Raw genomic sequence first — 14,871 nt, 5'->3', positions numbered from 1 at the left:
AGAAATCTTCGGTTTCCCTCCCACACTACAAAGACGTGCAGGTTTGTTGGTTAATCAGCTTGGTATTAATGTCAATTGTTCCTAGTCAAGTCAAGTCACATTTATTTATATAGCACATTTAAAAAACAACTCTTGTTGGCCAAAGTGCTTTACATTTGTTATAAGACTACATACATGTAGCTCTCACTCAGAGGACGTGTGTGTAGGATTGTGTTGGTGTACGGGGATCGCTGGTCGGCGCTGACTTGGTGGGCCGTAGGGCCTGTTTCCGCGCTGTATCTCTAAACTAAACTGATGGAAGATTATGAACTTGAAACATTGACTCCGTCCCATCTCTCTACAAATGATACCTAACCTCAATGTTTTCAACTTTTTTTTTGCAATTCCATCATTTTGTCTTATGCTTTCCAATTTTGATCTGCCATGGCTTTCTTCAAACACACAAAGTTTTTTGAATGGGGAGATGTGGGCAAATTGGGCCGAAGGGCCTGTTTTCACATTGTATCACTATGACTCAGAGAGAGAGAGAGAGAGAGAGAGAGACGGCCGGTCGTGTGGTGATAGAAACATAGAAACATAGAAAATAGGTGCAGGAGTAGGCCATTCGGCCCTTCGAGCCTGCACCGCCATTCAATATGATCGTGGCTGATCATCCAACTCAGTATCCCTGTACCTGCCTTCTCTCTATACCCCCTGATCCCTTTAGCCACAAGAGCCACATCTAACTCCCTCTTAAATATAGCCAATGAGCTGGCCTCAACTACCTTCTGTGGCAGAGAGTTCCAGAGACTCGCCACTCTGCGTGAAATTTTTTTTTCCCATCTCGGTCCTAAAGGATTTCCCCTTTACCCTTAAACTGTGACCCCATGTTCTGGACTTCCCCAACATCGGGAACAATCTTCCTGCATCTAGCCTGTCCAACCCCCTAAGAATTTTGTACGGTTCTATAAGATCCCCCCTCAATCTTCTAGGATGGGAATGGAAGCGAAGGCTGCAACAGGCCTTCATGGCCAGTTGTAGCTGAGACTATAAAATTGTGCCTCTTTCGTCTCGACGGGGCTGTTCTGTACATTCTGTACTGACCGGGAGATTGTGATAGTCTTGCTGATCACTCTACCTTCATTGGTATGATGGCAATAGTCTTGCTGAGCTGTATACATAGAGGTTTTCACTGTACCTTGGTTTCAAAGGTCTTTTATTGTTGCATGTACCAATTAAGGAACAGTGATATGCAAATTACCATATAAGGAAATAAAGATAAATAAAATATAATCAAAACCATTGAGGATGTTTAAGGGCCTGTCCCACTTTCACGATCTAATTCGCAACTTTTTTACTCGTGGACATTTTTCATCAGGCTAGAAAAACGCCCCGACCTACTTGATGCCACGAGTACCTATGACCAGCATCACGGCCTGCTACGGCCCACCTACGACCTCGCGACGACCATGCTGCGAGTATGAGTCAAGGGCAAACTCGGCAGAGGCGCGTGAAAGTGGGACAGGCCCTTACAGAAGGAACTGCAGATGCAGAAAATCGAAGGTAGACAGAAATGCTGGAGAAACTTAGCGGGTGAGGCGGCATCTCTGGAGCGAAGGAAATAGGCAATGTTTCGACCCGAATCTCTGGTGAATCTCTGGAATTCTCTGCCACAGAAGGTAGTTGAGGCCACAGTTCATTGGCTATATTTAAGAGGGAGTTAGATGTGGCCCTTGTGGCTAAAGGGATCAGGGGGTATGGAGAGAAGGCAGATACTGAGTTGGATGATCAGCCATGATCATATTGAATGGCGGTGCAGGCTCGAAGGGCCGAATGGCCTACTCCTGCACCTATTTTCTATGTTTCTATGAAACGTTGCCTATTTCCTTCGCTCCGTAGATGAGTTTCCTTATTTCCGCCTCACCCGCTGAGTTTCTCCGGCATTTTTGTCTGCCAACCATTGAGGATTCCTTGTTTCCATTTTACAAAATGTGAATCTCTTTGGAAGAGGAGGAAGGATATTCATGGAATAAATAAAATGCATTGAATCTTTGCAGAATTTTAGATGTCTTTGGAACTAAAATGTTTTCATGTCTTTCTTTCATACAGGATCCTGCAGGTATTTTTGAACTCGTGGAAGTAGTTGGAAATGGCACATATGGACAAGTGTATAAGGTAATGCAAAAGTGGCCTTTTGTTTTTATAATGGGAATTTTTAGTTTTAGTTTCTATTTATATAGTTTATAGAAGTCGTGGGCTTCTGTGTCTGCGCTTTAAAAAAAATATTTTTATTTATTTTTTATTACTTATTTTTATGTTGCATGACTGTAACGAAAATCCATTTCCTTGTCTCATGAGATAATGGCAATAAATTGAATACAATATAATATTAATATATTATGAGAATAATTATACAAAAATTCTGAAATCTTCACTGAAAGTTGGAATACTAAACAACCTTGTAATCAAACCTTGGAATCACAGGAGTGAGTAAAAGCAATATGGTATTTTGGGGGTTTCTCTCGGATAAGGCATGGGGTCTAAATTATTTTGGCATGTTTGTAGAAGTGATCTATGAGGATCCAACTGCAGAAAATGCTACACTTGTCCAACAGCAGGAGATGCAACACCTGTCCCTTTACCTCCCCCCTCGACTCCATCCAAGGACCCAATCAGTCTTTCCAGGTGAGGCAGAGGTTCACCTGCACCTCCTCCAACCTCATCTACTGCATCCGCTGTTCCAGGTGTCAACTTCTCTACATCGGCGAGACCAAGCGCAGGCTCGGCGATCGCTTCGCCGTACACCACCGCTCAGTTCGTACTAACCAACCTGATCTCCCGGTTGCTCAGCACTTCAACTATCTGACCTTTCTCCTGGGCCTCCTCCATTGCCAGAGTGAGGCCCAGCGCAAATTGGAGGGAGAGCACCTCATATTTCGCTTGGGCAGTTTACACCCCAGCGGTATGAACATTGACTTCTCTAATTTCAGATAGTCATTGCTTTCTCCCGCTTTCCCCTCCACTTCCCAGCTCTCCCAAAGCCTACTGTCTCCGCATCTTCCCTTCATTCCCCCCCCCCCACAACACTGACATCAGTCTGAAGAAGGGTCTCGACCCGAAACATCGCCAATTCCTTCTCTCCATAGACGCTGCCTCACCCGCTGAGTTACTCCAGCATGTGATGTTACCTTCTAGCTAACAATGATCTATTCTACATTTTCCTTGAGCCTCATCCCCTTTGATGTCTCGTTTTCACACCTTACACTTCCTTAGCTGTCTCCCTCTCCCCGGATTCTCAGTCTGAAGAACGGTCTAACCCGAAAGGTCCCCCATTCTTTCTATCCAGGTGGATAGAAAGAATTATACCAAGCCAATTAACCTACAAACCTGTACGTCTTTGGAGTGTCGGACGAAACTGAAGATCTCGGAAGCAACCCATGCAATCACGGGGTGGACGTACAAACTCTGAACAGAGAAGCACCCAGAGTCCTGATCAAACTCAGGTCTTAGGTGCTGTAAGGCAGTAGCTCTATCGCTACGCCATCGTGCCACCTTCAGATGAAGGATTAGTTACAAATGAACCATCTTTTAAGTTACAGAGAAGGGGATAGGGTGGAGATCAGGAAAGACGGAAAGAGGATGCCAGTGGTGAAGGCTTTATTAACCACGGCTGATCTTTCTGGAGAAGATCCAAGTATGCATACCAACCACACCACCTCCACCCTCCAAATGACTCCATCTACACTTCACCCTGCCTTGGGAAGTCAGCCAACATAATCAAGCACGGCCAACAACCTGTTTAAGAAGGAACTGCAGATGCTGGAAAATCGAAGGTACACAAAAAAGCTGGAGAAACACAGCGGGTGCAGCAGCATCTATGGAGCGAAGGAAATAGGCAACGTTTCGTCCCGAAACGTTGCCTATTTCCTTCGCTCCATAGATGCTGCTGCACCTGCTGGGTTTCTCCAGCTTTTTTTGTGTACGGCCAACAACCTGTTCATTGTCATTTCTAGCATTGGGCAGAAGCTACGCACAACACCCGGGCCTCAGCAACTCTACCGCTGCGCCACCGTGCTGCCTATCACTTTAAACCCAGAAAGAAAATATAGAGCTGGCCGCACCGATAATCACCAGCGCTGCCATGTCCCACCATTCTGTGATGCTGTACATTAAAGAGTTTGCATGCTTGATCAGGTGCTGCTTTTTCCCCTCCTGTGGCATGAGTCATGAATACAAATTATCATTCAAGCTGCATGACTCCATGGCAATCGTTCGTTTAAAACCGTGCTGCGCCTCATGAATATTTTTCAATACATTTTCTGCTGCACATCATCTCCTAGTGAAATGAGTGAGCAATGAATAACAAGAGGGAATCTGAATCTGAGATAAAATCCCCAGATTGACACTGATAAGCAAAGCCATCACGATTCATCACCTGGAAAGTTTCCGCAGATTTCCCCCAACTTGTCTTCCTGCTTACTCGCAGATGTAACTTTTTTTTTTTGGCTTGTTTTTTTTTTATCGTGGTAAACACTTGGGTAGCTTATGCCATTATCACAGACCCCACATTGCAAATTGGTGTGTGTGTGCGCCAGTGAGTTCATCCCTTCCCTGTCCTCTGAACATTCTCATTGAAAAATCTCCCTATTATAGGGCAGGCGTGGAGTGTTAGTGTATAGGGGGGGTTAGTTGCTGCCTTAAGGGCCTGCTTGGGCTTAAGGGTCATTTAAGCGTCATGACCCACTTGGGCGTCATTTGCGTGTCAGTTTGCAAGATTTTGGGTCATCTTTGACGTGACGCGCACGCCCGTGCTACGTGCATGGTGCGCATGATACAGGTATGCTGTACGGAGTTTGTACATTCTCCACATGTGCCGCCTCCTTGGAAAGCAGAAGTGAAGAGTGATAGCGTGCAGGCAATAGGTGAATGCACCGCACCCCAGGGATAGGTTTAAGGTGGGATTCAATCTGAGGGACAACTTTTTCACAGAGGGTGGTGGGTAATGAGCTGCCAGAGGGGGTTTGCGCGTACTTTTACCATGGGCTGCGTTGACGACCAAACCCAGGTGGGATTGGTGTACCTTGGGATGGGCAAGGCCCCAAAAGGGCTCTTGACTATAGACCTCAAAACATTGTTTCTCTTTCCAGAGATGCGTAGCGTGACCTACTGAGATTTACCAGAGATTTTTTTGTTTCAGTTTTCCAGCATCTGCCCTTGTATAATATTAGTACGGGTGTTGGGGGTTATGGGGCGAAGGCAGGAGAATGGGGTTGAGAGGGAAAGATAGATCAGCCATGTTTGAATGGTGGAGTAGACTCAGTGGGCCGAATGGCCTAATAATGCTTAAGAAAGAACTGCAGATGCTGGAAAATCAAAGGTGGACAAAAATGCTGGAGAAACTCAGCAGGCAAGGCAGCATCTATAGAGTGAAGGAATAGTGACGTTTCAGGTCGACACCCTTCTTCAGACTGAAAAGACTAATAGCGCTCCTTTTTTAGTCTCTTACCTCGACGGAAATGCGATTTTCCCCCATATCATATCTCCGTTCGCACTGCGGCCTAACACCGAGGAGCTGGTGGCCTCTGCTGGAAGTGTGATCCCTTTGCCAGGGACCGACCTCTGAGCTCCAACCAGGGGAGCCTGCGGACTTTAGCTTTGTGCCGCTCGCAGTCCCCGACTTCAGGAGCTTCAACCAGCCCGACGCAGAGGCTTCGATCGTCCCGATGGATGGTTCGACAGCCCCGACTGCGGGAGAATAAAGAGGAGAAGTTTAAAGGCCCTGTCCCACTTGCCGATTTTTTTCAGCGACTGCCGGCGTCATATCAGTGTCGCCAACATTTCAAAATCTAGCGGTGAAAAAAAAATGAAACGACACTTGAAAAAACACCTCGCGTCCTATGTCATCATGCCGCAAATTTTTCGGTGACCTGATATCGTCAGGCAATGATGCTGGCAGTCGCCAAAAAAACTGCCAAGTGGGACAGTCCCTTTATTGCCTTCCATGGTGAGGAATGTGGGGAATCCGTTGTGGTGGATGTTTACGTTAACCTTTATGTAGTTGTGTGTCTTGTTACTTTTTTTTTGTACAGGTACCTCTTATTGTCACGTGTACCTCAATGAAACCTTTTAATGTATGTATTTCTGGTTCCCTGTTGCTGAGACAGTGGCTGTGCCATAAGCTCAAACTTGTTCGGCTAATTGGGTCTCATCGGGCTGAAGTTAGCCTCAATTTCCTGCTATTTTTTCCAATTAGCATTTTCTTTTAGAAAAATTTCTATTGAAATTCTATCATCCGTTCAGATCACTGTGACTCAGTTTTTCGAATGAAAAATCTAATTCCCCTTTCATCTCCACTTCCTATACTGTGCTGCATAAAATGGAGAGGTCTGATCAGTAAGATGTGATCATATTTTCAAAGGGCTAGGTGCCTGACCCTTTTGATTGCACTCAGTGTAAGGAGTTTAATTAGTGGCGACTGAAGCTCTCTAATTTAACACTACTAACCAAGCATTATCTCCTACAGTCAGTGTAGCATAGATTAAATTAATGCAAGGCACAGTCAATGCAGATGATATTGTTTTTAATGCAAAGTCAAGTACACACATTTTATTTCTCACAGGAACCATTATTTGGAGGAGATTACAGTTTTAGTTTATTGAAAAGCTTTTGTTGCGTGCTATTCAGTCAGCGGAAAGAAAATAATTGATTACAATCGAGCCATTTACCTGATAAGGGGACAATGTTTAGAAACATAGAAAATAGGTGCAGGAGTAGACCATTCGCCCTTCGAGCCTGCACCGCCATTCAATATCATCTTGGCTGATCATCCAACTCAGTATCCTGTACCTGCCTTCTCTCCATACCCCCTGATCCCTTTAGCCACAAGGGCCACATCTAACTCCCTCTTAAATATGAACTGGCCTCAACTACGTTCTGTGGCAGAGAATTCCAGAGATTCACCACTCTCTGTGTGAAAAATGTTTTTCTCATCTCGGTCCTAAAAGATTCCCCTCTTAACCTTAAACTGTGACCCCTTGTTCTGGACTTCCCCAACATCGGGAACAACCTTCCTGCATCTAGCTTGTCCAACCCCTTAAGAATTTTGTAAGTTTCTGTAAGATCCCCCCCTCAATCTTCTAAATTCTAACGAGTACAAGCCGAGTCTATCCAGTCTTTCTTAATATGAAAGTCCTGCCATCCCAGGAATCAGTCTGGTGAACCTTCTCTGTACTCCCTCTATGGCAAGAATGTCCTTCCTCAGAAAGTGCTGATCCTTGAAACCCTGGGGGTTCAGCTGAAGTTTCCCAAGTTTATAATAGGGTCTGATTTTCTCCCTTGAATATGATCCATGTTCTTTCCTGCCGAGATGCTTGGCATTCTAATCGGAAACCGAGTCATTTTCTTCGTAACAGAAGTTACCCTTTGAGGGGAAAAAGCTAAATGCAATTTTCCTTCTATTTGGCACCTCAATTGGTGATTATATAACGCTGGCATACAGCACCCTCCATAATGTTTGTGACAAAGACCCATTTATTTATTTGTCTCTGCACTCCACAATTTGAGATTTGTAATAGGAAAAAATCACGTGTGGTTAAAGTACGCATTGTCAGATTTGAATAAAGGCCATTTTTATACATTTTGGTTTCACCATGTAGAAATGACAGCTGCGTTTATACATAGCCTCTGCCCGGCACCTCCCTCCTCCCATCATCGCGCTGAATTATCGTGGTCCCGCCCCCATTGCCTGCTGACTGACATCTCTCTTGTCCAATCGGCACCCTCCCTCGATCAGCCGTCCCACCACCACTGTCTCGCGGAAAACGGAGATTTCACCGGGTTTTAAAATCCGGATTACAAAAAATGGGGGGGGGAATCATCCCCCACCTCTCAAAATAGAGGGGGGGACGTGTACCCCCTGCACCCCCCCTGGGATTTCCGCCCCTGATTTAGAGATACAGAGTGGAAACAGGCCCTTCGGCCCAGCGTGTCTGCACTGACCATTAATGCTATCCTACACACTAGGGATAATGTCCACTTATACCAGCCAATTAGCCTACAAGCCTGTATGCCTTTGGAGTATGGGAGGAAACCAAAGATCTCGGTGAAAATCCACACGTCACGGGGAGAATGTACAAACTCTGTGCCGACAGCACCCGTAGTCAGAATTGAACTCTGGTCTCTGGCATTGTAAGGCAGCAACTCTACCGCTATGGCACTGTGATGCCCGAGTTAGTGGATGTCGGTAGTGATTAATGATCCAAGATAGTGGATGAGAAAGTGGGATAACAGACATTTAGTAAGTGGGTGATGGATGGGCCAAAGGAGCGGTATCTCTAAAAATTAAAGTGTAATCTTACATTAATCCATATTTTGTTGCATGAAAGCAGACATTTTGGCCCAAGGTGCCTTTGTGAATTAATCCCATTTGCCTCTGGCCCATATCTCTTTCAATCCTTTCTATCCATGAACCATCCAAATGTCAACATAATTGTGCCCGCCCTTACCACTTCCTGTTGCAGCTGGTCCCATACACGATGGAATTTATTGGCTTCTAATTTTATCTGAAAGACAACAGAAGTAGCTTTGTGCAATGTTTGCTCGTGGGTACATTGGGCGAGAGCCTAAATGTTATCCTCCGAGGGCTTTATCCTATGATCTCTGGGCTCCAAAAGGCAGAAGGTTTGAGATCTGGCACCTTTTGCAAAAACTGCACATGTGATGCATCTTCAGTAAGTTCTAATTCAATGCAGCCCTGTGTCTGAGGACATTTTGATGACAAATGTTCATATTCCAAATTTAATACAGTGATTCGCTTATATTTTTAAACTATTGGCAAAGCTAGCCTGGGAATTCTGTTTGATATTTTGTGCAGTTTAGCATTATAAATTCTAGTGGCTACTCCTTGCCTGTGGCAAAATATATTAACTGCCTAGAGTGAAGCTCCATAAAGCAGCTAGATTTTGTTATAGTTGATCTCAACGGATGCTTAGGATTAGTGCGGCGCTGCCTTGCAGCTGCAGCTCGCCTGCAGTCCGTTTGTCTTTTCTGTTTTTTGTTTTCTCTTGTCCCGTTTTTACAGTTTATTTCGGTTTATTTAGTTGTGTAAGTGCGGGGGGGTTGTGTAACATGTTTTTTGACTTCCTTCGGGGGGGAATGCAACCTTTCCTGCCGTATCCCCCGTCTCCGTGTCCGTCTGCGCTGAGGCCTATCTGCCTCCAACTGCGACCGACCTCGAGGCTGCGGAGGGTAGAGCCTGGACTCTTCGGGGCTGTGGTAGCGGTGCGACCCAACTTCCAACCCGACTTTGGAGGCTCGGCCGCGGGCCAGTGGACGACATCGTCGGGAGCTCGCAGATCACAGGTTGGTGACCTGTTTTTCCGGAGCTCCCGCAACAACAGCTGTGTCCGCTGGACTGGAGCGCGACAGCTTCGGCAGCTTCGACTGCCCCGGGCCGCGGAGTTTGAACCGCCCCGTTTGCGGAGCTCGGATTCAGCCGCGGGACTTGAACACCATCACCCGGCGGGGTCGTAACATCGGAGGCTTGGATTGCCTCAGCACAGAGGGAGAGCAAGGAGGGAAGAGACAATGACTTTGGGACTTTAAACTGTGTTGAGTGTTTGTTATTTATTCTATGTTATGACTGCAGGCTAAACCATTTCGTTGCACTGAAAAGTTTGGACTGTGATGCCCAAGTGGCATCAGTCAATAGTGCTTTATTTGTCACTTATGCAAATACAGTGAAATTCTTTTTGCCGATGTCACACATGCAGGGCGCCGCCATTGTTGGCTCCGCCATCTTGGTTCTCCAAAATATTCCAAATGGAATTTAAACTGGAGGTGGTGGAGGGAGGACTTAAGCCACAAGGGGTTATTGGGAAGAAAGAGCTACTTTAAATTGAGTTGCATCTGGTTGGGTAACTATAGTTGGGTGGAGATTATTCCATGCTTTAATTGTGCGGGGGAAGAACGAATTGCTGTACACATCTGTCTTTGTAGCTGGGATCACAAATTGGATCGAATGCCCTCGTCTGCTCCTAATTGGTTTGGGTTTGGTGTAGGTCTTGTAATCTATGTCGAGCTGACCATTTAACATTTTGTAAAAACAGGTCAAACGGTGAGCTTCATGTCTGTCTTGGAGAGGGTTCCACCCCAGAGAATTCAGAAGTTTGGTGACACTCGCTTCTCTCCCATAGGTGTTAGTAACAAATCGAGCTGCCTGTCTTTGGACACGTTCGATGGAAGAAATGTTTTTATTTGTGTATGGGTCCCATGCTGCAACTGCGTAGTCCAAATGAGGTCTAACGAGGGTGAAGTATAGCTTCTCCTTGACAGAAGTTGAACAATGATGAAAGCCATTATTCAATGCACACCCGATGTACTGGAGCAGTTCCGGCGTCCCTTTCCTCTCCTCACCTTGAAGGCGCTGGAGGCATTGCCCCAGTTCACCCTCACCCTCCGACAGACGTCCCTCCTGGTTACGCCGTCTGCCAAGCCTCCGTGCCGGTTCCCAATCCCATCGACCACCGAGCCGTCTGGCAGACTGATCTTTCAGCCGGGTGCCCCGTCCCGCCAACCAACGGCACTTTGTGTGGGTCCTCCGTCGTCGGTCCGTGGCTGGGCGAGCACTCCTACAAGGTTGGTCCGTGGCGGGCGGGCAGGTCAGAATCAGAATCAGAATTGATTCGCCAAGTATGTTTTACAACATACGAGGAATTTCACTGGCCAGGTCAGTCATACAGTTAAAAGCAACAGATCACTTCGAAAACACATTTTAACATGAACATCCACCGCAGTGACTCCTACACATTCCTCACTGTGATGGAAGGTGAAATAAAGTTCAAGTCCTTCCCTTAGTTCTTCCTCGGTCGGGGGCCTCGAGCCCCGGTTGACGGGACGATCTTGACTCCCGTAGCCGGCGGCGTTCGGGGCCTCCGCGTCGAGGCGTTCCGCTCCCGCACGGGGGGGGGGGGGGGGGGGGGGGGGGATTTCAGCTCCCCCGCGCCGTGCAATCGAACCTCGCGTCGGGGCTGGTCGAACCTTCTACGGCATTGGAGCTCCCGACTCAGCCTCACCCAAGACTGCGAGCCCTTGATGGTAAGTCTGCAAGCCGCGGTGGGAGCGATACCAGGCAAGGGATCAGCTCCGATGGTAAGTCTGCGGTAAGTGGAGCTCACGACAGTCCGAGGCGGCTCCCAGCTCCATCGATGACAGGCCACAGAGCCTGGAGAATGTGATCCAATAAATGATCACATCTGGAAGGCAGGGACCTGAAAAAAAGTTTCCCCCGACCCCCCCCCCCCCCCACAAAAACAAACCGAGCAACATTAAAACACACTTTCAACAGACGCTAAAAAGAAAAAAATGTATGAAAAAACGAACAGACTGCCAGCACGGCGGCCAACTGCCCCGGCGCCCCTGGTGGTACTCTGTAAATTCAATACTTTGGAGTACCACTTGCGCGAGGCTTGAGACACCCAGGAGGCCTAGGCCCTTTGGCAGCCGAACTCAAGACCCGGACTGGCGGATTGCGGATTCGGCGGTCAAACTGAAGACCTGGCAGATTACGGCATCGGAGCGATCCTGCCGAGCCCGCACCTGCTCGTCCTCCGAAGACCAGAGAGAACCGGTAACGACGAACAAGGCCGGGAGGAGACGAAACTGATGTCCTTGTGGTCAGCTGCGGGAGATGCCCCCCCTCCCGCTTCCAGGGAACAAAGGTGGATGGACGAGGAGAGGAACGTACGTAGCAGCCAAGGAAGAAGATGGCTGGAGGCCTGCAACAGCCTGGGACTTGCCCGGAACCTTAGATCTAGAGTGTGGACTTTGAAAATGGTGCCAAAAAATAGCGCCTCTTGCATACGATACAATATGATAGAACTTTATTCATCCCAGGAGGGAAATTGATTTGCCGACTGTCATAAAACACAAAATACATGAAACTTGAAATTAAAGTGACGAGTGGAAAGGATCAGGGATGCGCAAAGAATGGAAAGGATCAGGGATGCGCAAAGAACTTGCGTGGACTGGATGTAAAACATTTTATTTCACTGTGTTAACACTTTACACACGCGATAATGAACAGGGCAAGTTTGACGGGATATGGACCAAACGCGGGCAGATGGTACTAGTATAGCTGGTGTGGGCAAGTTGGGCCGAAGGGCCATTCCCGCTGTATCACTATCACTATGTTAATAAAAGCCCCATTGAACCTTGTGATATGGGGAGTTTTGCTCACCTGGCACTGTTTTCATATCCCTGGCTCTCGTTTAAATGGAGTTCACTGATTAGACAAATTTGCAAAGTCGGCATTAATCAAAGCTAGATCTACACTGATCTGCTTGCCATTGAGCTGTCTCAGCAAGCCACGTTCACCTGCAAAGTGCACTATTGATTTTCAAAAAAGGCATCTGCTAAAGTTTCGCACAAAGGAGCAGTTATTTAAAAAAAAAAGGCTAATTGATCTGTAAAAGGATAAAAAAAGATGTGTAAAAGGTTATTTTCAGACTGGCTGGCTGTTGCACATGAACTGCCATGTGCATCAGTAATTGGACACCCAACAATTAAAGATAGCATTTCCAGAAGCACTTGGCTTTGTCATTTGGTGGTGGATATAAGTCAGTGAGTTTATTGGCCAAGTATTCACATACAAGGAATTTGCCTTGGTGCTCCGCCCACAAGTAACAACATGACATACAGTGACAGTTACGAATGACTCGGAAAACACTAAACATTAATAATAATAAAACATTAATGATAAAACACCATTGATCAAGATTCAAGATTCAATTTAATTGTCATTATGCATGTGAACCACCAAAATACCAGATCAAAGGGAGGCTACAGATTTTTGGCTGTTGAGTAGAGCAACTACTCGTGGATAAAAACTGTTTTGATGTCTGGCTGTGGCAGCTTTGACAGTCCGTAGTCGCCTTCCAGAAGGAAGTGATTCAAAGAGTTTGTGACCAGGGTGAGAGGGGTCAGAGATTATCTTTCCCACTCGCTTCCTGGCCCTTGCAGTGTACAGTTCATCAATGGAGGGAAGGTTGCAGCCAATAATCTTCTCTGCTGATCGGACGATTCGCTGCAGCCTCCAGGTGTCGTGCTTGGTGGCTGAGCCAAACCAGACCATGATGGAGAAGGTGAGGACAGTCTCTTCAATGGCCGTGTAGAATTGGACCATCATTGCCTGTGGCAGATTGTGCTTCCTCAGCTGCCGCAGGAAGTACATCCTCTGTTGTACCATTTTGACTGTGGAGTTGATGGTAGCCCCCCACTTAAGGCCCTTGGAGATGATTGTTCCCAGGAACTTAAAAGACTCCACAGATGTGACTGTGGTGTTGTTGATGGTGAGTGGGGTGAGGGGAGGGGGAGCTCTCCTAAAGTTACAATTAATTCCACTGTCTTAAGAGCATTGAGCATAAGAGCATATATGGAACAAGCTGCTAAAGGAGGTAGTTGAGGCAGACATTTAAAATGCATTTGGCCGAGTACATGGATAGGAAAGGTTTAGAGCAGTGGTTCTTAACCTGGGGGTCGTTTGAGGCTTTGCCAGGGGTCATGAAGGGGACACAAATAACATCAATTTATTGAGCCCATGTTTAGGAACCTAACAAAGGTACATACCACATACAGTATTGTGTTCGCGAATGCGCGTACTGGTGCCAAAACTGTTACGAACCACTGGTTTAGAGGGATATGGGCCAAAGACAGGCAGGTGGGACTAACTTGGATGAGACATCCTGGTCAGCATGGACGAGTAGGGCCGAAGGGACTGTTTCAATGCTGTATGACTCTGTCCACAGAGTCCCACAGCCATCAGACTATTAAACACAACTTCAAACAAACTCTGAACTATAACAGCCTATTGCACTTTATTGGTTTATTTATGTGTGTGTGTGTGTATATATATGTATGTGTATGTTCTTGTGCTGCAGCAAGCAAGAATTTCATTGTCCTATCTGGAACACATGACAATAAACTCTCTTGACTTGACATGACTTGTCACTCTATGACAACAATTAGATAGAAGGATAAAGACCTATGGTATGCCTGCCTCCATCAGACAACGTATTGAGTAATCTTCTTCTTGCGTATGGCGTGCACAGCCTAAAGTTGTTGGACAACTTGTTCTATTTGATCTTCCGTTGGTGCACGTCGAGTTGATTGCATTAGTCGAAACAGGGCGGACCAATCTTCCACCCCTCAGGAAGTCATGTTGCAGCTTTATACAACTTTGAGGCCACATTTAGAGTATTGCATGCCGTTCTGGTCGCCCCATTATATAGAGGCTTTGGAGAGGGAGGGTGCGGAAGATGTTTACCAGAATCCAGCCTGCAAGAACACAATGATACTGGTTTAAGTATCAACCCGGCGGTATGAATATTGATTTCTCTAACTTCAAGTAACGCTTGCATCCCCTCTCTCCCCGCCCCTCACCCACTAGTTTCACTCTCCTCCTACTGAGTTTCATTGTCTATAACTTGCTTTCACCTAGCCCACAGCTAACAAAGGTTTTGGCCCGAAACGTTGCCTATCTCCTTCGCTCCATAGATGCTGCTGCACCCACTGTGTTTCTCCAGCATTTTTGTGTACCCTCAGCTAACAATGGCCTGTTTCCTTTGTCATTGTTACTTTTTTGCACTCAGATTCAGATTCAGAAATCTCTGAATCTGAAACTCCTTTCATTAATTTGTTCTTTATCTCTCTATCTCACCCTCTATACCTCTCGTTTCCCTAACCCCGACTCTTGTCTGAAGAAGGGTCTAGAACCAAAATGTCACTTATCCTTTTTCTCCAGGGATGCTGTCTGACCCGCTGAGTTACTCCAGCTTTTTGCCTGTCCTCGATACTAGTTTAAGCTTATGTATGCAAATTGGCATTGGGAAAATTCTG

The 14,871-nt window shown here is 46.5% G+C and overlaps 1 protein-coding gene across 9 annotated transcripts in view; it reads left to right on the top strand.

Moving 5' to 3' along the window:
* Nucleotides 1-14,871, top strand: part of LOC129715537 (misshapen-like kinase 1) — a 230,204-nt gene that overhangs the window by 69,903 nt on the left and 145,430 nt on the right. For all 9 annotated transcript variants that reach the window (XM_055665413.1, XM_055665411.1, XM_055665412.1 and 6 more), the window contains exon 2: nt 2,089-2,154. In XM_055665413.1, the coding sequence (XP_055521388.1) occupies nt 2,089-2,154 (66 nt within the window). The remainder of the gene's footprint in view (nt 1-2,088; nt 2,155-14,871) is intronic.

The sequence above is a fragment of the Leucoraja erinacea genome, unplaced genomic scaffold (genome assembly GCF_028641065.1).
Source record: "Leucoraja erinacea ecotype New England unplaced genomic scaffold, Leri_hhj_1 Leri_122S, whole genome shotgun sequence".
Lineage (NCBI taxonomy): Eukaryota > Metazoa > Chordata > Chondrichthyes > Rajiformes > Rajidae > Leucoraja > Leucoraja erinaceus.
This window is presented reverse-complemented; position numbering and strand designations above follow the sequence as displayed.